A 23,249-nucleotide genomic window follows, 5' to 3' on the forward strand; every position below is an offset into this window, starting at 1 on the left:
AGGGGCGGAGCCAGAGGGAGAAGCAGACTCCCCGCTGAGCAGGGAGCCAGATAATGCGGGGCTTGATCCTAGGACCCTGAGACCATGACCTGAGCCGAAGGCAGACACTTAACTGACTGAGCCACCCAGGCGCCCAAGACAAAGTGTTATTCTTAACATAGAAAGCGTTAATATAAATTAATAGGAAATTAAGACTTCAAAGAAAAATGAGCATGGAAGATAGACAATTCAGAGAATAGACAATTCAGTAAAAGGAAATATAAATGACTAATAACTGAAAAAATGTTCAATCTCATTGGCAATCAGAGGAATGCAAAAGAAACAAGGATGTACAAGCTTTTGCTTTCGGCCAAGATTTCTAAGGTGATAATACTCATTACTGCTTAGTGTGTGTTGAGATAGCTCTCATATTAACCCTATGAGTCGACTTCTGTTATTAGGCCCATTGTATAGATGCAGAAACTGAGACTTAGTGGAATTTAGTGATTTTCCTAAGTTTATAATGCTGGGGAGTGGTGGCATTAGAATCTGAACCTGGGTTGTGTGACTCTATTATGGTGAGGGGCCCAGAAAATAGATGCTGGAAAGGAGAGGTAAAGAACAGGAAGAAATGTAGCCTAAAGAGCCAGGCAAAGATATCTGAAGTACCTATGTGGAAGGGTGAATGGGCTTTTATGGTACTGCAGAGAGAAGCAACAAGTGGAAATTACACAAAGGAGCACTTTTTTTATAGCAAGAACTATCCCTAATGGACTAGAGAGGCCCAGGAAGGCATGAGCACACCCAGCCCTAGGGAGGCAGAGGAAGCCAGAGTGTCCTCTGACTAACCCTCATGGCAGGCTGCAGGGGATGGGGGTGTTGGTGGTCTCATTTTTTGAGGAGGAAACACCCCTGGGTGGTCAAGACTTTAGTGTCTTCAGAGTTTTCTGCTCTTTTCTCAACCACAGATAGCTAAAAGACCCCGCCCCTTCCTCCTAGGGCCAAGTGACCTGCAGGGGAGCCCTGCCTGGCTTCACTGCCCTCCTATGGCTGCAATCCCAGGCCAGCAAGAAGCCTGAGCTTGCCAAACTGCGTGGGCCAGGGCAGGAGGAAGGAGAGCGGGAGTAGCCCATCTGAGTTCTCTTTTGCCCTTTTCCTGCAGCCTTGCTACTCCATGGGGGAGGTTGGGGGGAGGGGGGAGGAGGCAGCCGCCTAGTCGCCTAGTCATGTTAGAGAACTAGGAAGCAGATGAAATGGAACCATTAAAGAAGGGTGACTAATATATGTTAGTTGCAGTTTGGTAAGGATGTCTTCATTTGCACAGCCCTTGGGGAATCCATTCTTTTTTTTTTTTTTTAAGATTTATTTATTGATTTGAGAGAGCGAGAATGAGAGAGAGAGAGTACATGAGAGGGGGGAGGGTTAGAGGGAGAAGCAGGCTCCTCGCCGAGCAGGGAGCCGGATGCGGGACTCGATTCCGGGACTCCAGGATCATGACCTGAGCCGAAGGCAGTCGCTTAACCAACTGAGCCACCCAGGCGCCCCAGGGAATCCATTCTTAAAGTTGGGGCTTCATCCTGAGTGCAACCCTGGTTAAGTCGGTTAACATTTTTTATACCTCAATTTCTTCATCTGTGAAGTGGGTATGACAACATTTCCTGCTTTATCAGCCCCAAATGATGCAGTGCCTATACGACCAACAGGCTAGTGTGAGAGCAGAGTGCCACAGGCAATAATCACTCAGACTTGAGTTCAAGTCCATTCTCTGCGATTTGCCAGTTAGAAACTTGGAGAAAGTCACCCAAGCTGAGGGTAGCAATAGCACTTGCCTTAAAATGGTTGTCTTTAGGGGTCAACGAGACAATACATGTAACGGTAGAACCAGGACTCCAAAGCCCATCACAGTTGCCTCACAACCATAACGCATACAAATCAACAGCAGAGTGTAGTGAAAAGATTCGATAGAAACACAACAAACTGTTAAGTGTTTATTTCTGGATGGTGAGGTTATGATCTATTTGTTTTTCCTTCTTTATATTTTTCTGTATTTTCCAAGTTACTTTTATAATCAAAAGAAAAGCTGTGTATGATGTTCACATGCCTTGAGATCATTTGTGATGGTCTCCACTGCATTAAAACCTTTGACCATATTTTCTCACACAATCTTTTCAGCAACTGCTTGAAGTAGGCATCATTATCCCTATTTTCTAGATGAGGAAATGAGGCTGGTAGAGATTAGAGAACTGGTTTAATCTTCAGGTCTTTTTGCTGCTAAGTGGCAGACAGCCACAGTCCATAGGCAGATCTGGCCGTCCCAAAGATAGGTGCTATGCACAGGCCTGTTGGACCGTGGGGCTCAGTGCCCAGGACCCCTCCACCCCAGTTTTCAGAAAGCAGGGGCAAGGTGGCAGGCTGTCAGGATTGGGCCTGTGGTGGGTGTGTTCCCCCGGATCCCCAGTGACTGGTTCCCTCCATCCATATTCTGCTGGAGAACATGGCCAGCAGAGTTGGGATTCTTCCTCTTTCACTGCACGGGAAGTCAAGGTGGGTACTGCAGAGAGTCTTCCCAGGAAGAAACACAGGTTTCCACCATAAAGGTAACCAATAGAGGAACTAAAAATAATAGGATAATCACACAAAATGGAGGGAGGGAAGTGGGTGTGAGACATACCATCTATCACAGCAGGAAGGCAATAGATAATGGCGTTCCTGCTAAATCCATCTGTGTAAACATTTTAGGTAGAGAGATGGAGGTACCCACCAGGCTTGAAAACCCCAATAACCGTAAGTGGATTTTCTTTGGATCCAGGGGTGAGAGGGAGACTTTTGCTTTTCATCATAAGTGCTTCTGTCCTATATTTAAAAATTATGATTTTAAAAGTACAGGCTATGGGGTCATCTGTGTGGATTCACGTACCACCTTTGCCAATTTTGGATCTTGGGCAGTTTAGCCTCTCTAAGCTGCAATTTAATCTTCCGGAAAACAGGAATAAAAATCACACTCACGGGGCACCTGGGTGGCTCAGTCGTTAAGCGTCTGCCTTCGGCTCAGGTCATGATCCCAGGGTCCTGGGATCGAGCCCCGCATCGGGCTCCCTGCTCCGCAGGAAGCCTGCTTCTCCTTCTCCCACTCCCCCTGCTTGTGTTCCCTCTCTCGCTGTCTCTCTCTCTGTCAAATAAAATCTTAAAAAAAAAAAAAAAAATCACACTCACCCAGAGGGTTGCTCTGAGGATAAAGTGAGGTAATGTATATAAAGTACATGGGCCAGCATTGGCCGAAATTCAGCATCTATAATTACTAACCATTGCTATCATTATTAATAATAAACCAAGCGTTAAGACACTGTGATTTGCAGAGAGGCACATAGTAGGCACTTAATGGGTGGAAAGGATTGTTTCAAACCCTCTCTCCTGAGCCCATAATTTCCGCCAACCGGTGACGCAGGAGCCCCAGCTTAAATGATGTGGCTACTTATTTATTCATCACCCGGCTCTCCACCGCAGTGTCCGCTGAGGGCGAGCCCAGCCCTCCGGCCTCCCGCGGCCGCGGTCTCGCCGCATCATTGGGATCCTGAAGCGCGCGGAGGTTGGAAGCGGCGGCAGCTCACCGGCCTCCAGCTCGCTGATGCGCGACTGTCACGTGCCGGAGGGGGACTCAGTTCTGGTTTCACGCAGCATCTTCCCGGGCAGGGGCGGACTGGAGGACTCGGAGGGCGGCTCGAGATGAGGGGGGTAGCGGGGTCCCGCCCCACACCCACTTGCCCGAGCCAAGGGGATGGCCATCCCAGGAGGGGCGGGCCGGGACAGTTTTAGGGCAGGGCTTTCGGAGCAGGGACATCTCGAAGAAAGATTTGGGATTGGCCAGGAGACGCGGAGCGGGCTTTTCATACCCGGCAGAGGGTGCCGAGCTCCCGCAAGCGAGGTGGGGTTCCGCGGGCGCCCCCAGCCCGGGGCGGGGCCAACGCGGGAGCCCCGCCCACCCCTCTGCGGAGGCCGCACGCCCCACCCCTCGGTCCCCGTCGCCCTCTTCAGCTGCAGGCGGGTGTGCGGAGGCCGGTGCCGGGGCGCGACAGCTAGCGCCCCCGCCGCACCGCCGCACTGCCGCACCGCCTCGCGGGTCTGGGTCGCGGGGCGGGGCGGGAGGCGGGGCGCTGACGTCGCGGCGCGGCCGGCGGCCGGGGAGGCGGGGAGGTGGCTGCCAGCTCGGCCCAGCCCAGCCCGCAGCAGCGGCGGCCGGGTGGCGGCGGCGGCGTGGCGCTCGGAGCCGGCTCCTGACCGCCCTCCGCCGCTGCCCGGCTCCTCTCACGGCCCCCGTGTCTGTGCCCGCGTCTGCCGGCCTCGTCCGCCGCCGCCGCCTCCGCCATGGCCCTGGTGCGGGGCGCCGAGCCCGCGGCGGGGCCCTCCCGCTGGCTACCCACGCACGTCCAGGTGACTGTGCTGCGGGCCCGCGGGCTGCGGGGCAAGAGCTCGGGAGCGGGCAGCACCAGCGACGCGTACACGGTGATCCAGGTGGGCCGCGAGAAGTACAGCACGTCGGTGGTGGAGAAGACGCCGGGCTGCCCGGAGTGGCGTGAGGAGTGCTCTTTCGAGCTGCCGCCCGGTGCCCTGGACGGCCTGCTGCGGGCGCAGGAGGCCGATGCGGGCCCGGCTCCCTGGGCCGCGGGCTCCGCCGCCGCCTGCCAGCTGGTGCTCACCACCATGCACCGCTCGCTCATCGGCGTCGACAAGTTCCTGGGCCAGGCCACGGTGGCGCTGGATGAGGTCTTCGGCGCAGGCCGCGCCCAGCATACGCAGTGAGTGAGGGGCGCCGAGGGCGCGGAAACGGTTAGAGGAGAGCTCGCTGGGCGGGGCTGGCGGGGGAGCGGGACCCCGAACCTCTGGCCGGGGCGGTGCGCCCTTTGCCGCGAGCTCAAGGGCGTAAACCGACCAGTTGCTCTTTTGCATTTTGGGTCCCCTTCTGATCCCCTTCCTTGCGACAGTCTGTGTTTGGTTGCTGGCGTGTCCTTGCGAAGCCTAGGGGGAGGTATGATTGGTGGCCTAGCTTTAGGAGTAGATTGTCAAGTAAAGTTAGGAGTGGGATCCAGAGGCCCTTGGACTGTGGAAACCTCAAGAAGGAAAATTTGGGGGGCCATTCTTAGGGCCTCCGGGCCTGTCTCCCTTTCCTGGAAGGGGAGGGGCACTGCAGCCGCCTGCCCCAAGCCGGGCCCGCGGGGAGTGGGGGAAGGAAGGTGCAGTGTTCTACTTGAGGGCGAGATTGACCTGAGATGCCCCACCAAATCTGGAGACTGCAGAGGGCATCTGCTTTTTGCCTGGTATTTGGATGCCCTCTGCCACCTAGAGACAGACGCCTCTGGAACCCTGCCCCTCTGTGTCCCTGTTCTGAAAGCAGGAGAGCCTCCTAACTAAAGGAAGGAAACCCTTCAGTCAGCCTTCAAGTGTCCTGCCTGTCCTGCTTGAGGTGAAGGCAGCGTCATGGTTAATGCACAGCAGGAGATAATCTCCCAGCCACTTCCACTAGAAGGGCCTGTGCGTTTTTTAATCATTTATCTTGGCAGTGTTTAACCTTCCCAGTGTGAAGATCAAGGCTTCAGGCTTGGAGCCCCATTTCCTGTTTGGACTTGGGCAGGATCTGAAAGCCAGTCCCCAGGGCTGACCACCTGCTGTGGATCATTTAAAGGGTTAACTGGGGTGAAACCTCCCCTGGACCCAGTGGGCCATGGATGGGGAGGGTAAGGGGATGGGGGCAGGGGCGTGTCCTAGGTGGGGACAGGTGCTGGAAAGGTTTGCCCATGTGGAATGGCATCTGAGTAAATCTAGGAAGGCTTGTTGGAGGAGAAGGATGAGCCTGGTGCAGACCCATAGGAGAGAAGGATTTGGTTAGAAAGGATCTGACCTTGAACATTTTTCAAAACATGTGTAGAAAAGGGCGTTGGTGGCTCTGCGGCCTGGAGTGGGAAGCTGGTTAGCGTAGGGCAGGTTCCAGGCAGGGCTGTGACCTGGCTCCATCTCCCCCGCCCCTGGCCTTTTCCTCTCCTTTTCTCCTGACTTGCTGTTTGGTTGCTGGGTGTGGAATCATGTGGTATAGTTTGGCCCTTGTTTTGTTTTTTTCCCCTCCCCTTTTCTGTCCTCTCCTTCCTTTCTGGCTGAGGGAAGCCAAGGGGCTGGGGGTGGGGCAGAAAGCTCTCCTTTGGGTCTCTTAGCCCTTTCTTTTCCCAAAGCGGCTCCTGTCCCCAAATTCATTCCACCCCTTTCCTTCCTAGTCCTTCAGTCTCCACCACTCAGCTAATCTGACCAGACTGGTAGATGACACCCCTGGTGGCTGAGGGACCGGGACGACAGGCTTGTGGGGAAAGGCCTTTGTGATTTGTGAAGTCAGTGACTTAGGGTGGGGGGAGCTTTGATTCTTTTTCAGTTTCTGCCCTTGCCCTTCTTCTTGGCCTTTGGATCTTCCTTAGTTGAACTGTCAGTGCTTGTAGGCCCAGGTGGGCCTATTTTCGGCCAAGGACAGTCCCTCTTGGAAAATTTGACTTGCCACCCCTTGATCTGAAGGGGAGCCTTAATTTACTTTATAGAAGTCATCTTTCCCACCAGGATCTTTCTGCACCTACCCGCTGCTTTCCTCTGTTGCGTTGACCTGGGTAATTTATAGAACCTGGAGGGGGCAGGAGAGGAGAGGGGCATTTCTGGTGGGCAGAGGAAAAGTCCGTGAAATCTGCCTGATCTTCCAGGACCTCACAGTGTACCTACTGACAGAGGGTGGAGGCTGCCCCCACCTCCCACCTCTGATTTTAATGGCCACTCCTGGTGACATTTCCTGGGAGCACCCTGGAGTGAGCTACTAAGATAGTGAGTCTCCACATTACCCAGTGGAGAGAGGGCAAGATGGAGAGGACCAGGGTGTACCCTCGTCAGCTTTGGATAATGGTGGAAAAGAACAGTATTCACTCTAACGCCAGGAGCCAGCTGTGGTGGTCTCTGGGAAGACAGATGGCAGCCCTGTGTCGCCAAGACAGAACCTGACTGGGGAAGGGCAGCCTCATGGTTACAAGGAGGGGGCTGTGGAGTTGCAAGAAATAGATTCCGGTCTCAAACTCGCCTTCTGGTGAGTCAGGTAAACTCTTGGTGCCTCAGTTTTCCCATCTGTCAAATGGGGCTAGTGTTACAAGATTGATGTAAGGCCTGAAATGAGAATGCAGTTAAAGCACCTAGGCGTGGCTGCTGGTCACTGAATAGCAGTGATGGTGGAGGGAGGTTTTTGGTAACAGTGTCTGGTAGCTCTGGTCAGGAAGATGTCCCCTATCCTTGAAGAGCCTCTCATGTGATGGGGTTGGGTGGGGAGACTATACAGAACTTAGAGCCTGAGTCTGGGAAAGCCCCAGTACCGTGGGTGGCAAAGTACATACAGCAGTAGGAGAGCTCCTGATGAAATAGGCTGGCCCTTTGCAGGCCTCCATTCTCTTGGCTGCTAGAGGTTTGAGAGCTAGGGCTGGGCTTGGGAGGCCTTTCAGTGCTCACGCCAGGCTTGGGTCAGCTTGCAGCCCTCCCCAGCAGCCTGGGCTGGAGCTGCCCCTGCCCTCTCGGGAAGGCAGGACCGCCCAGTGTCTCTGAAAGTGGAGATGGCTTTCATTCCCAGTTCTGTGACTTACTAGCAGGCAAGTTACTTAACCTGTTTCCTCCTTTCTACAAAGGCCACAATAATAATTATGGAATTATAAGATTAAATAAGACCGTGTCTGTAAAGGCCTTAGTATAGTTCCAGACCTAGAGCAAGCCTTCAAAGAGTGGGTGTTGTGGTTACTCTGAGGACCCTGCTTTGCACGATGATGGTGGTGGGGTGGGTGGTGCGAGACACTTCAACAGCCCCTGATACTCCTTTGTCAAGGGGTGCTCTTTGAGGTGAGGGATTTCACCAGAGGCTTCCAAATAACTAAAGAGGAAATTCTCAAAGCAAAATTTAACAATACATGAGGAAACTCGTTATAACCGTCTCCCCTCAGTTAAGCCATACATGGATCATCATGGGTCTGAAAATCCCAAGATGCTTCTCCACTATTTCCTTTCTGGTTTTTATCTCCAGTAGTAGCCTTGGTGGGTACTTTGTGTGGAGGGGGTGTTATGTGTGGGTAAGAGAGTCCCTGCTATAAAGAACCCCCATCTTGGGCCCATCAGATTGATGGTTAGAGCCCTTGGGAAGCCTGAGTCTGGGCTTAATTTGGGTCGGGACTAGTTTGTCTTTTTCCATCCCAAAGAGTAAAGCTATTGGGCAGGCTGCTAACTGTGGCACCCTGAGAGGCTTTGTCGGCCCTGGTCAGACCTGGGCCATTGATTTTATGGAGGGCTTCCAAGAGGCCTGTGGCCCAGGACCACCGAGGTTTGGGACTATAGTCTTCTGCCTGACTCATCATGGTGGCCTGAGATCCCCTGGAGGGTGATGGGTTTGGGGGCACTCGGAGAGGCACCTGAGGGAAAATGGGGCCTGCTGGCTTAAGTTTGGGATGGTTTTTGAGGGTTTCCATTCATCTCTCAGCCTCCAGATAGCGTGTACATTCCTGTGCACGTGACCCCTCTCCCCACTGGTTTCCAGATGTGACTGCTCCTCAGGAAGCAGCTGAGGCCATAAGGGTCCTGGGTCCAATCCTAAGTTTCGGCTCCAGCTCCAACCCCAGACCTGTGGGGCTGCTGGGGAAGTCTGCTTTGGCTGTGTGTGTGTGGCGGGGGTGGGGGTGGAGGGTGGGGGAAGGGTGTGGCCATATTTAAAAGTCAGTCATTAGGATGCAGGAGGCTCCAACTCCCTTAGTTATGAGGTAGTTTTTATTTGGGGTTGCTTGAGCAGCCGTGGCTGGGGGGGAGGGGAGGGGTAGGAAGTGACTCCTCCGTCAGACCGGGCGGCCCCTGGTTGGCACAGCAGCTTCGTCTTCCCTCTGCATCTTTCCCTGGGTGGGAACCCCATCTCTGCCCTAGTCTTCTCTCCCTGTAGCCAGCCAGGAATAGGCCTCCCTCAGCAGATCCTCCCCACAGGCGACCCCGAGGGCTGTCCTTTCCTCTGATGGGGGCTGCCTGCTCCACTTGTTATCGCTGCTTCCCTGGTGCTGTGACGCTCTTGCCCATGCCAAGTGACCAGTCTGGCCTTGTCCAGATGTTTCCCCTGCCCTTCCCACCCTGCACTGGGACAGATAATTAACACAATGACAGGAGCTCTCTGTGCTCTCTGGGAATCAGGATCTATTTTTTCCTTGTACGGGGCCAATCCTCTGCAACATGGTATTGTCATGAAGAAGCTTTGCCCTTTTCCACAGCCAAGTAAAAAAAAAAAAAAGTCCACACTGTGGGTCCTTTATACACCTGGCAGTCCTGCCAGGGAAAGAGTCTAATGGCTTTGCTCTTACTGAGCTGGCCAAGAACCCCTTAGGTTATTTCTTCCCTCAGGAAGGATGGCAGCCAGTGAGGGGAGCTGAGCGTGGCAGGTCGGGCTGAGGCCTGGCTGTGGGGCTGGGCCCGGGCCTCTCCCTAGTGAGCCGTAAGCAAGCAGGGACTCAAGCCGGGGCTCCGCAAGAACCAGAGGAGCTGCCCAGGGGAGGGGCTTTGTCACAGGCCACCTCGACCTTCAGCTGACCCAGGGGTTGGGGTGGGGGTTGGTGGGGGGGTAGCACAGCCCTTGCTCATGGAATTCTAATGTCAGAGTTAGCAGAGAACTTAGCCCTGTGGGGACTGAGGCTGGAGAGGGGTGGGGCTCTGTGTGGTCTCTGTTAGGCCCTGGCAGCCCACAGAGCTGTAGGATTTAGGGTAAGGGAGAGATGGCATTTGGGGCCCTGTGTGCATCCCCGGGTTTCTGTGGAAGTGCCTGTGGGGTTTTAGAGAGAGGGACATTTCTGCTGGGATAGGGGAGGGGGCCTCGGGTCTTGTCTGTGGACCTGGAGGGGCAGTCTCATCCAAAGGCTTTTCTGGAGAGCCTACGCAGAGGCCTACAGGGGCCACTGGGTGGGGTGGGGTGGGTTCAGAGGAGGGGAGGACGTGGATATCCCAGCCTGCATGCCTAGAAGGTGTGGCTTTGCTAGGAGGATGAACCCCACATTTGGAGGAAGGGCTGTAGGCAAGTGCTGTATTTTCAGGCCTTGCCAGGGAGCGCTGGAGAGGCTCAGAACAGACAGAGCTACCGGGCTTAGCTGTGGTCAGGGGCGCCTCCTTGAGGAAGAGACATACACCACCCTGGCAGCACGTGGCACTCTGTCTTGGGGGGCTGTTACTGCCTCGTTAGCGAGGCATACCATCCATGAAGCCCTTTCTCTGTGCTGCCACTGTTCTAAGGACTTACCTTAGCTCACGGGAACCCCTTGAGGTATAGGTACTGTTACTGGGTTTAACAGTTGGAGAAACAAAGGCACAGAGAGGTGAAGTGACTTTTCTAAAGGCACACAGTAGAAGGCAGAGTCAGGATTTGGACCCAGCCACCCAAGCTTCAGATTCAGTGCTCTTCATCACCACTCTGTGCTGCCCAACCTCAGTTTCCCCCCATATCTTCCATGAGCTAGCTCTGCATAGGACCAGGGCTCGGCCACTGCCCTCCTGAGGGTTTCACTGTCCTCCCCAAAGCCCATCTCTGTGGTTAGCCCCACGGCTCTGTAAGCATGGCCGGCTTCTCCTGTGAGAGGCCTTGGCTGACTGGGGTAAGTGTGTTTGAGCTACAGCCCGGAATCCCGTTGTGTCTGTCTCCCGGGGCGGGGGGTGTTGCAGGGTACTTGGGGAAGGACGGTATCAGTGCCACCAGAGTGTGTCTCAGGAGCTGGGGGGAGGCCTGGGAAGCTCTGCCTTGGCCCTGGGCACCCCCCTCCCACCTCCGGGGGAGATTTGCTCCCATTGGCTTGTGCAGTAGAGCAGAGCTTGGGAGCATCAGCAGATACAAGACTTCCTGACCTTTCTCAAGAATCACATGCTTGTTTTACTGTGACAGAATGCTCTGAGCCATCTAGGGCCTAACAGCGATGCCGTCATTTGGTCGTGTTTTTTTTTTCCTTTCAATATCTAGGAAGCAATTAGGAGGTAACCACTGTGCCTGGGTCAGGGCTTTGGAGAAAACAAGAGAAAGAAATGTATAGCCCTTTCCCTAGAAGGGCAAAAATATGTTTGAGACAAGACTTACCCAGGAAGGATAATTAACCTACAGAACAGCTTATACAAGTGTGAGAGAGGGAAAGGATAAGGAGAGAACTCAGCAGGGTTGGAGTGATCAGGGTGGGCATCCTGGGGGAAGCAGGTCCTGGATCGACAGCTGAAGCTGTGATGGAGTCTGGGAGAGGTTCAGAGAGGGAGACTGCCTCCGAAAGGGGAAGTGAGTGTTTCGGGGCTGGGCCAGGAGAGGGAGTGGAGGGGAGCCAATCTTCCTTTCCCCTATGCCTCTCTCAGCAAAACAGCCTGACTTGAACTTTTTTTTTTTTTTTGAGTAGTTCACCTGGTTCAGATTCTTAAGGTACAGAAGGTATGCAACGAAAAATCTCCCTTGCCCTGACCTTGAGTCATCCAGCTCCTCTCTTCAGAGGGAACCAGTATTGCCAGTTCTTGGGTATCCATCCAAAGTTGTTCTTTTTTTTTTTTTTTTAAGATTTTATTTATTTATTTATTTATTCATTTGAGAGAGCGAGAATGAGAGAGAGAGAGAGAGAGAGCACATGAGAGGGGGAGGGTCAGAGGGAGAAGCAGACTCCCTGCCGAGCAGGGAGCCCGATGCGGGACTCGATCCAGGGACTCCAGGATCATGACCTGAGCCGAAGGCAGTCGCTTAACCAACTGAGCCACCCAGGTGCCCCCTCATCCAAAGTTGTTCTATGCATTTAACGTTGGTTTGCAGAAATGCAGTGTTGTCTGCGCATAGGCTATATACCTCTGATCAGCTTGACTTTCCCACACAGGAAGTTTGTTTATTGTTTGTCTCCGCCTGTTGTGTGTCTAAACCGAGACCCTGGCTGTGGGGCCAGGCACTACTTAGCTTTGTCCTCCGTGACCCAAGACTCTTGTTTTGGGTGAATGTGGGTTTTGGAGCAAACTGGGGAGGGGGTGCGATTAAGTAGAATTTCTTCCTACTCTCCACCCCCCATCTGACCAAGACCACCTGGGAGAGGTCATCTTGCTGGTTCTCTCCTTCTCCCTGGGCAGGGTCATCACTGGTTGGTCCTGGGCTCCCATGCTCCTGTGGGGCTGATGACAGCTTATAAAAGGCCCTTGATAGACAGTGAACCCAAATCTGTATGTGTGGTTCGGCCTATTTTTCAGAGTGCTTTCCTGGCATCACCTCATTTCATTCTTCCCTGAGGGCAGACATGGTGACCCCCATTTTTTACAGATATGGAGACTGGGGTCTCAGGAGGTGAAATGACTTGTCCAAGATCACATGACTTATGTGACCAGCTCCTGCAGCCAGATTTCTGATTCCCAAGCGCCGTGCTTTTTCCCCTACGTCGTGCTTTTGGCTGTTACATATTTTCTGCTGCTATCAGGGTGGTTAGACTTGTCTCTAGGCATTTTAATAGCTTTATCTCTGCCAAGTGAGTATGGTCACCAGCCAGTCTGGGGCCAGCTGACAGCGAACAGGCCTTCGGAGCCCACAGCAGGAGGGGGCAGGAGGGGGGCAGGAGGGGGGCAGGAGGATTGGCTGAGGTGTTTGTGCCTAGGAGGGAGGGAAGCTGGACCTGGCTGGGTTCTGAGGCGAGTTGAGCAAGCCATGCTCACAGAGGCTGGGGTGGCTCATGAAGTGCTGGTTCTGGGCTCCGAGGATGCTTGAGTAGGTGATAAGAGGCATCTCCTGGCCTGATAAGAGGCAATATCCTGCCTGAGGACTGGTTCTGGCTTGCAGTTTTGCTGTAGATACCAAATCAAAGGGTGGGTTTGATGGTGTATGTGGGGAACCAGAAGAAGATCGGCCTGAGGCCCTGTCTGATAGCGCACTAGGAGGAAGGCTTGGGTGGGGGATTTGGAGAGGAGTGAAGGTGTCCGATGGAGGAGACTCTGGGGAGGGGGTTTTCCAGCTGTCCCCCCTGATCCCTGAGTACTCACAGTCTTTGTTGTCACTTCTCCCTGCCCCTCACTGGCTTGTCTTATCGCCCCACTTTTCCAGGGGTGAAATGGCGGCTTTAAACCCTCTTAGTAAGTCAGATCCATGAACTAGAACCTGGGTCTCTTGTCTTCCCGCTCTGCCCTTAAAATAATTTTTTTTCAACTTATTTTTGGGACTAGCTGAGCCCTTGACAATGCCATCTCCTTTATCCAGCAGGTATTGGAAAGTGTTCCATATATCAGGCCCTGCCCCTGGGTTTGGGGGAGAAAAGGTGAGTCGCAGTCCCTGCTGTCGCTTCTAAGGAGGGAGAGTGCAGGGCCGAGGTCGCTGCCGGAGGAAAGGGGCCCCTTCCACCTTCCCCATTGCTCCTGTCCTAGTTTAGGACTTTTTTTTTTTTTTTTTTAAATTCCTGTTCTGGACTGTTAATCATAACTGCTGCTGCCTTTTTATAAACCAGAATGCCAGTTTATTAATTTATGATGAGAAAATATTATACCTGCAGAGGCGTAAGGAATTGTTCAGGTCAGCACAGCCAGGGGACCTGCCCTGGCTTGTGTCGGCTCATGCCTGTCACCCCTGCCTTACCTTGGTGCTGTCCCTCTCTCTGCTGTCCCACGCTCTTCCTGCAGCACAGTGTCCATCAGGCCCAGTCCTTGTTTGTACCCTGTAGCGCGCTCGTCGGGCCCAGAATAGTGTTTGAGGCCCTCTCCTTTTTTTTTTTATTTTAAAGATTTTATTTATTTATTTGAGAGAGAGAATGAGAGAGAGAGAACATGAGAAGGGGAGGGTCAGAGGGAGAAGCAGACTCCCTGCCGAGCAGGGAGCCCGATGCGGGACTCGATCCCGGGACTCCAGGATCATGACCTGAGCCGAAGGCAGTCGCTTAACCAACTGAGCCACCCAGGCACCCCAGAGGCCCTCTCCTACCTGTCCCAGGGCACCTTTCTGCCTGACTTTCCTTGTCAGCCCTGGCATTTGCATATTTTATTCCTTCCACCTGGAATGTCTTCCTAACCCAACTCCTTGCCTCTTCGCTCCCCATTGCTCAAGGCCCAGTATCAATGTCATGTCCTTCACGACCCCGTCCGAAATCATCTTACTACTTTAATTCGCTTATGCGGTTTGTGCATTTTTGCGGTGTCAGTCGCTTTCCTTGATTTGTGTGGCTATCTTATTTCCCCACCAAGATGCGAGCTTCTCAAGGACTCTCCCTTCTTATTCCTGGCACATACTTGGGAAATGTTTTGAGTGGAGGCCTAGTCGAGGCCTCCCATGGTTGGGTGGATTTCATGGGCGAGAGCCCTGTGCCTCTAAGAGCGATGGTGTTGGCATCGGGCGCCAGGCCCTGTGCTGGGGTGTGGCAATGAGTGGGCAAGACTGAACTCACCAGTCAGCACAAGGCTCAGAGACCAGGGCTCAGTCCTAGGACAAGGAGAAAAAGCCTGTGTCCTGGTCCAAGGCTACCCCCCGACCTCTGGGATCTAATGGAAACTGCACTGTTAGTCCCAAGTGGGACCAGAAGGAGAGTGTCAATGAGTCAGTGCTCCCTAACATAACCATAATGTCCTTATCACACACAAAATCAACAGTTCCTTAATAATCCTCTAGTGTCCAGTCCACATGCGATTTCCCCTGATACCAGAACTCTCTCTTCATAGGTGGTTTGTTGAGGCAGCATCTGGACAGGGCGCCCATTCTGTGCCTGGTTAGGCCTCCCAGGATGACAGTCTTTGTCTCAGACCCCTACCCCGTGGATGGAGGAGCTGGGTCACTTGTCCTTGAGGCTGTCTGACACTATGGCCCAGGCTGAGGAGCTCCTTCTGCTGCTCCTCATCTGGGTTCTCCAGCCCCTGAGCACTAGTGGCTGGGTCTGCAAGGCCGGGTCCCCACACCCTGCCTGCAGGCAAGATTCCTTCCGTGTGGGGCAGGGCGGGGGAAGCCGCTCCAGGACCTCGCTGTCAGTGTCTCTGTCAGTGAGGCCAGGTGGGGCAGCGGGTCCTGTTGCCCCAACGCCGCCATTATGAAATTCGCCATCACCGTGGTTTTAGCATTCATGGATGAGCGCTGCCGTGGTCCTCAGTTCTGCCTTTTCCTCCATATCTCTCAGGAACCTGGCAGAAGGAAGAGCTTTCCCTCTCAACTCTTTGGTCACTCTGTGTAGGAATGGGCAGGATGGTGCCGTTCACTGAGGAATACCAGGAATGGCAGTTCTTTGCCATTAGTTTTCCATTAGTGATGACTTTCAAATTAAAAATCCACCCTGCCCCATGATGGTGTGCCTGATACTAGTTCTTTACACTGCAGGAGTTTCCTGCCAGAGCAGAGATCTCAGGGCCTCATGAGCCTGGGGACGGTGGGAAAAGGTAACTCGTCTCTGGGGCAGCAGGTATCTTGAGGGCAAATAATATGCTCTGTACAACGTCGCTTGAAATGGCTGATGGCTGGCCTGGAGTAGGAATACGGGGGCAGATAATGTGAAGGATAGATATTTTGGTGTTTCCGCCTGCAGTTTTCCCCAACATCTACTTTTTGGGTCGCCTATCCTCTCCACTCCAGAGCCCCGCAGCCCCCCGTTTGTACTAACTCTCCAGATGGGGAGAGTGAGGCCAGGAAGGGAGAACTGGATCAATATATCTTTCTCTCCTTTGTGCTGGCTTCTCACTTTCCCTTCTGGAAGATTCTCCAGCCATACATCAGTCAGGCCTCTTAGCTTCATTTGCCTCGGGGGTTGGGGTCTGATGCCAGCAACTGTCAGCTTTGCAAGACCCCCCTCATCGCCAGCCTGTCAGTAGCCTGAGGTGAGACCTGTCTCTGGAGAGGCCCGGGTGGCATCTATAGCCATCAGGGAGAAACTGCACCCCTGATGGGTTATAGCTGTAGCAGGTGAGGATCAGGTGAGGAGCCACCCCCGGGACGTGAGAGATTGGGGTTTTGGGGTATGAGCAAAACACACTTGCCTGCTCCCTAGCTAGCAGGTGCACTTGGCTGTTTTTGTTTTTCTGGAGTCACCTTCACTGGCATGCAGGGTATCCGAGGGTTAGACTGAGCACTGTAGCGTGACGCTGGCGAGACTCCGGGCCTTGAGCCAACTTCTGGCCCCTGGCCTGGCCCTCCCATGCCCCTGGGTAGGAAGTGGGGAGCAGTGCCTCTCCTCGGCTTTGAAATCTCAGCCTGGGTGCCATGCGGTGGGGCAGGAGGAGGAGACCTGCCTTTCTGCTGCCTTTGTTCTCTCCCTACTCTAGAGCAGATATTCTTAGCCCTTTTTGTGCCATGGGCCACTTTGGTCTCTGGTTGAAGCCTGTAGGCCCCTTCTCAGAAGAAGACCTTCAGATGTGTAGGATTACAAAGTACACCAATGGTATTGAAGTTCATTTATCAATATATGGAAACATTTGCTACAGTAACATGTCCTTTATTCCTGTGCTAAGTGATGCAGTCTGGTGGTTGTCTAATAACGTTAAAGTTCAGAGTACTGCTGAGTAGAAACCATATTCTGTGACTTCTGCCACAGCTGTAATAGGATATGAAGCTGTCTGGATTCTCTTAGTGGCACACTGACAGGTACTCCTGCCGTACTGTCACTGTTGCGGAAACTCATAATTGGCAGAAATGCTAAATTTCAGTTAGAGGTTAGGAGAAATAAAGATGTAACTTGTCTTCCACCTAACTGATGAAGGTCAGGGGCTCTGGAGTCAGGGAGCTTGAGTTCACATCCTGGCTTTCCTGCTTACTGATTAGAAGTGTGTGACTTAACCCAGCCAACTTCTCTGTGCCCCCGTGTCTGCATCAGCAAAAGTATGTGGGCTGACACTCGTGTGGCATTTCTCGTGTGCTGGGCCCCATTCTCTGAGTGCAACACAGCCCACTTCGTCCTCATAGTGGTCCTGTGAGGAGAGTGGACACGTGTTACACCCCCCCCCCCATTATAGATAGGGGCGGAAACAGAGGTATAGAGAGGTTAAGTGACCTGCCCAAGGTCATACAGGTGGTGGGGCTGAGGTTAAACCAGGCAGCCTGGCTCCAGAGTCCATGCTGTAGCCACCCTCAAGGTCTGCCTCCCACACCCACCTCACAGGATTGTTACGAGGACTAGTAAGATACCCGGTGTGGTGAGTGCTTCGTATAGTGCCCAGCATATAATAAGCGATAAAGGAGAGATGTAGCTGTTAATGGTGATGAGATTCGGGGGCGCCTGGGTGGCTCCGTTGGTTAAGCATCTGCCTTCGGCTCAGGTCATGATCCCGGAGTCCTGGGATCGAGCCCCACATCGGGCTCCCTGCTCAGCGGGAAGCCTGCTTCTCCCTCACCACCCCCCCCCGCCCCGCCGTTGTGTGCGCGTGCACATGCACATGCACTCTCGCTGTCAAATAAATAAATAAAATCTTAAAAAAAAAAAGATTCGTGTCCTAGTGATGGGCTAGAGTGGGGTCAACACCCAACCTCCTTTCATCTATCTCCATTCACCAGGCTGGGCACTTCGCATATCTGGCCAGGTGCCTACTGTCTCAGGGAAGTGAATGGAACTCTTCACTCAGAGATGGGAGATGAGGCTGTCAGGATTAAAGAAGGCCCCCTTTTGGAACTGTCCCCTTTAAGCCTGACACTTGGGTCTCCTGCCCTCAGAGGGCTCCTGTTGGGGATGGTAAGCTGGGAGCACCCTCTTTGCTTTTTGGGAGCACCTGGTCTCATGGGTGAGACCCATGGGTTTGTAATGAGAGAAACGTTACACAGTTGTTGAGTTGTGAACAGGCCTGGACAAATTCCTGGGTCAATTTATAGATTAGTTTGTTAGTTCATTGAACAAATGTTTGAGGGTCTGCTGTTTTAAGTACTGGGGATGCAGAGATGAGCAGAATACAGTTGCTGCCTGTACAGCAGAGGAAGACAGATGGCACAGAGCCACGAATACGTGGTACATCGTGGTCCTATGTGGGATGTGTGCACACACGCACACACGATGTCAAGTAGCGTTAAGTACGCTGAAGAAACAAAATAAGGCAAGGAACACTGGCAGCGGAGGGACTCAGGAAAGACTGAGGAGGTTCCGATAAACTGACGCCTGATGTGAGTGAGTGAGTGAGATCCGGGCCTGTGTCTCAGGCAGAGGGAGAAGCAAGTGCGGTGGCTTTGGGGTGGAAACAAGCCTGACAGGTTCAGGGACATCAACAAGTGGGTGACTCAGATGAGTGACTCAGAGTCAGAGGAGCCAGGACTCAAAAGATGGGACCTTTCCACCATTCTGAGGAGCAGGGTGTGATGTTCCTGTTTGCTGGTGGAGCAGGGAAGCAGGGGATTGTCATGTCCAGCAGGGAGATGGTGGTGGACTGGACTGTAGGGGGGACAGGGGTGAAAGGGGGAGAATTCCGGATATAATTTGCACGTAAAGCCAACAGAATTCACAGTTTAGATGCAGGGTGTGAGGGGAAAAAAGAGACAAAGATGGTTCCTGGGTTTGGGGACTGAAACAAATGATGTGTGGGGGCTCAGAAGGGGCGCCATTATTTGGATCATAGGCTGAATTTGGGACTGGTAAAAATTGGGGATGAGTCAAGTGTGCCCCGGCCTGTATGTCATGGCCCCTACTGCCTCTGGTCTCTGATGGGAGCCACTCTGGTTCTGGCATATGTGAGTTTGACGTAGGCCCTAGGTCAGTTACGGTGTGTGGCAACTGTTAGCCCAGCTGCGGTGTTCCCTGAGAGACAGGTGGAGGTGGTGGGCGGAGGAGTAACTCAGGCCGGAATCTTGGTAACAGGTGGGTCACCTAGCTCCCCACCCCTTCCATCCTGCCGTTGTCCTCTGCCCCCAGGGTATAGGGGGTTGTCTAGCAGCTCAGGGCTGAGTCCTAAGTCCAAGCTGGGCCTGCTGAACTTTTGTCAGCCACCTTGGGAGCTTGGGGGAGGTTTGGCTGATGAGCAGGTGGCCATTAAGGCTTCTCCATGGTTCTGCGCCCCCAGGAATTCTGGACTCTGATGGCCACTGGGGGAGGCTGGGCTGCCCTCAGACAAGGTTTTAATGGCCTGGGAACAGGACAAAACCCCAAGGTTCCCTCAGTGACCTTTCAGGGCTGCATCCTCCTGGGATTTTGTCAGCATCTGCGGTGTACATCTAGGCCTTTTCCAGCCTCCGTCCCCTCAGGGTGTCCAGAGGCCTGAGTGTTTGCATTCAGCCATATGAGAAATGCTACATCTTTTTTTTTTTTTTTTAAAGATTTTATTTATTTGTCAGAGAGAGGAGAGGGAACACAAGCAGGGGGAGTGGCCGGCAGAGGGAGAAGCAGACTCCCAGCCGAGCAGGGAGCCAGATGCGGGACTAGATCCCAGGACCCTGGGATCATGACCTGAGCTGAAGGCAGACACTTAACCGACTGAGCCACACAGGCATCATGAGAAATGCTACACCTTAAAGGTTAAGGGCATGGGCTGGGATTTAGGCATCTTCATGTTCAGGTTCCAGCTCTGTTGCTTACTCCCTGGGTGACTTGGGTAAGTGACAAACCTCTGTAGGTTAGTTTCCTCAAGCACAGAACGGGGATAATGGGCCTGGCCTCCTGGACTGTGTGGATAGTAAAGGGGTATAGAGCCTGGGATGCGAGCGTGCCAGAAGGCTAGCTTTGCCTGTTCTCTAGCCCCATCACGTGTCTCCACCCCTCCCCCCCCAGCCACATGTGGTCTGCAGCAGGGCAGGCATCCCCTGGAAGCTGGGTGGAAATGGAGCCTCTTAGATGCCCACAGCCGCAGATCTGCATTTTAACCAGATCCAGTGACCCTTTTGCGCTTTGCAGTTTGGGAGACACTTCGGAAGAGCAGCATCCAAAGCAGTGCATACCTCTTCAGGAGCAAGGGATTTTCTCTTACTCCTCCTTTCCTATTGGTGCCCCTCATGGCTTGACTGCCGACGCGCCTGGGACAAGTCCCATATAATCTTCTTTGTCGAACCCTTGCCTCCTGAGTGTGTGTTGCCTGGGCCTTGGAGCGTTCATGTGCCCCACCTACCACGACTCTCACACCATCTGAGAGTAAATGGGAAGTGTTGGCTGTGTGCTGACCGGCGGCCCCAAGAGGGTGGTTTCCCACTGGATGGCTGAGGAAACAGAGGTTTAGGGAAGTAACCTGGTAAGTGATGGGGCCAGGGTGTGCACTCAGAATGCAGAGCCCAGCTCTTAGTCTCCCTCCTTTGCTGCTACGAGCATCTGGATGGGAGCTCCAAGCAAGGAATGGGCAGAGCAAGAGGGAAGCGAGAGGGAGTGCAGGCAGGGAGTCACGGAGGTCTTGTAACATCCCAAGATTTCCTGCCATGCACTGTTCATTTACTTTCTAGCTCTGTACCCTGGGGGATACTCAGTAAGCATCTGCGGGGAACCCAGTCCAGCTAGGGAGACCCCGGGCACCCAGAGAATGACAGTCCCAGGTAGCCATGGAGCAGAGTGCAGCCAGGTCTGGTTGTGGAGTGAGTCTGGTTCAGAGTGCGTGTGCCTGGTCAGGAGGAGGGATTGGGCCGGGCCAGGATGGTGCAGCTGTGAGATCTTCCTAGGGGAAGTGGGACTTGGGCTGGGCCGTAGGACCCTGCAGTCACGTTCCCCGTGGGAGCCCCAGTTTGTGGGGATGGGATGCCCAGTGCCTGTTTGCTCTGGAATCTGCTGCATGTGGGGCTCTGTAAGGAGAAAGTCTCCATTGCTTCACGGAGGGATCATCAGCCCACGCCGGCCATGTCTGTGGCTTTCTAGCCTCCAGTGGACTCCAGTGTGCTACAGTGCCTGACAGGTCCCGGATCTCTCAGGGGGCCATCTAGACAGGCGGGAGGAAGCAGGAGCAAGGGGTCAAGGGGAGGGTTGTAGCCTTTGTCTGGGAGCTGGTGGTTGTGGGGCCTTGCCATCCCAGCCTGTGTGGGTCACACTCCTGGGAGAAGGCCTGCTCTGGTTGAGTCCTAGGGCACCCGAGATGCCTAGCAGGGTCCAGTTCAGTCCTGCTCTCGACTGGTAGGGAGTTAGATAGGTGACAGCGGCTGGGGTCCAGATGCCATTCTAAGCCTAACTCTGCTCTGGATAGGGGAGTCTCAGAAAATGGTAAGGAAAGTCTTTTCTCTTCACTCCTGCCTTCCTGAAAAGCAGGTCAGAGAGAGAGAGAGAGAGAGAGAGAGAGAGAGAGAGAGAGACAGACCCAAATTCCCTGGGGAAGAGCAGGAGAAGCAGAGAAGCAGAGATGGCCTTATAGGGAAGAGGGTGGGGAAGGGCAGGGAGCAAGGATCCTCTGGGCAGAGGACCTGAGTGTCACCATGGGCTAATGCACCCTCCCTTCAGCTGAGGGGGTGGGAGGGAGAGGCCAGCAGCCTATTCTGTGGCTCAAGCAACTGAGGAGATAAGATAGGAGCAGGCGTTTTCTTTTGTCTCTTTTCCCTATTGTGACAGAAATGTATGCTCCTTAAAAAAAATTCAGACTGGACAGAAATATTCTATGTAGGCAGTCATTGTTCCCTGCAGCTTCACCCCCCTCCCTCCCCATCCCCCAGATAGCGACTGTTAATGCTGTGACGTGCGGAGTGAGCAGCTGGGACTGAGGGCCCCTGACCTTCATGCCCCAGCAAAGGATGTGTGTGCTTGCCCATTCCAGTTACCCAGAGCCTAGCAGGCTGGGGTGGAGTCCATACACTTCTCTTTTTCTCCACCTCCCAGGATCTTCCTGTGCTACATAGGGCCTAGTCTAGGTTTGGGGAAAGTGATTAGGGCTCAGCCTTTAAAGAGTTGAGTGTCAGGCCCAGGGTGGGCATTGGCTTGAGAAAGTAGGGGTGTGAGGATGTTGATGCAAGCTGGTTCATTTTTCTAGTAAATCTCCCTTCCTTCCTCCCATTCCCCACCCCCCCATGTGACACATCCTCTCACCCATTGCCTTCAATCTGTCTCTCTTAGCTCTCTCTCTTCTCCCTGCACTCCTCCCACCCTCCCCCCGCCCCTGCTTACTATGAGAGCACAGACATGTGCACCCACACTTGGAGCACGGCCCTCCACCCTCCCTGGTTGTGCCGCAGCTGCCCAGTAGATGGTCTCTCAGGTCTAGGAGGGAAAACCAGCAGCCCTGGCTCACTCTGCCCGGGCCATGATGTGGGTCACCCAGGAGAGGCCAGGCGCATAGCCCATAATGGGCACACAAGGGTGCGGTCTTGATGGACGCTCCCAAATGGGTGCAACTGCATGTGCCCCGGGAAGACTTTTTTTCATACAAAAGATCCCCCACTCCCAACCTGTTTATGCCTGGGAAGCTCAGGGAGCTGGTGCTGTGGGGTGGGCAGATCTCAGGGTTGGGCGGTGACCACCGTAGCAGACTGAGGCATGTGGGGGGTGTGTGTGGCATGTGTGTGTGTGTGTATGGTATAGTGTGCAGTGCTGGGGGTGGTTGTGTGTGGGAGGGTGGGTAGTATGGGGTATATGTGGGTGCGGTGTGTGTATGTACTGAGGGACTTTGAGCCCTTCAGTGACCGATCTGACCATCTCCGCCAGGCCTTGTTCCACCTTCATTCTTTATTGGCTGGGTCTAGAATTCTAGGCCGGAAAACTTTTCCCTCACAATTTTGAAGGCATGGCTCCATAGGGTACCCAGTGTTGTGAGTGAGGATCCAATGTTATTCTAATTCCTGAACTTACAAACCTGTGCCCCCTGTTTGGAAGCTTTCAGGGTCTCCTTCTTCTGCCTGGTATCCTGGAACCTCACAGTGAGACCTGTTGGCTGGGTCTTTCTTTGTCCCTTGTGCTGCATGCATGTGGCCCTTCTGGGCTGGTACTCATGTCCTTCAGGTCAGGAAAACTTTCTTGTATTATTTCTTGCCCAGTTTCTTCCTCCTGGTGCTCTCTGTTCCCTTCCCTCTCCCCTACCCCCTCTCCTTTTTTAAAATTAATAGAGGTTTTATTTATTTATTCATTTATTTATTTTTTAAAGAGCAGCTTTAGATTCACAGAAAAACAAATGGAAGGTACAGAGAGTTCACATATACTCCCTAGCTCTGGCCCTCCTCCTTTCTCCCCCACCCCGTCTTTTCTTCTTTTATTAACATTTCACATTAGTGTGGCACATTGGTTACAACTGATGAACCAATCCCAATGCATCATTATTAATTAGAGCCTATCATTTATATTAAAATTCACTCCTTGTGTTTTATATTCTGTGGGTACTGCCAAGTATATAATGGCATGTATTTACTGTTACAGTATCCTACAGAATAGTTTCCCTGCCCTAAA

General features: G+C 53.4%; 1 protein-coding gene across 5 annotated transcripts in view; it reads left to right on the top strand.

The window, feature by feature from the left end:
- Window positions 1-4,025: 4,025 nt before the first annotated feature.
- Window positions 4,026-23,249, top strand: part of RAB11FIP5 (RAB11 family interacting protein 5) — a 37,033-nt gene continuing 17,809 nt past the window's right edge. Inside the window, exon 1 of one of the 5 annotated variants that reach the window (XM_064572319.1) lies at window positions 4,026-4,772. In XM_064572319.1, coding sequence (XP_064428389.1) covers window positions 4,342-4,772 — 431 coding nt within the window. In that variant the 5' untranslated portion in view covers window positions 4,026-4,341. Of the gene's footprint in view, window positions 4,773-13,100; window positions 13,296-23,249 lie in introns of those variants that run through there. The other 4 variants (XM_064572320.1, XM_045884775.3, XM_045884776.3 and 1 more) reach the window with 4 other exon arrangements.

Source organism: Mirounga angustirostris, unplaced genomic scaffold, assembly GCF_029215605.1.
Source record: "Mirounga angustirostris isolate CCGP_5_RB_7025 unplaced genomic scaffold, mMirAng1.0.hap1 SCAF_10, whole genome shotgun sequence".
NCBI classification, from domain to species: domain Eukaryota; kingdom Metazoa; phylum Chordata; class Mammalia; order Carnivora; family Phocidae; genus Mirounga; species Mirounga angustirostris.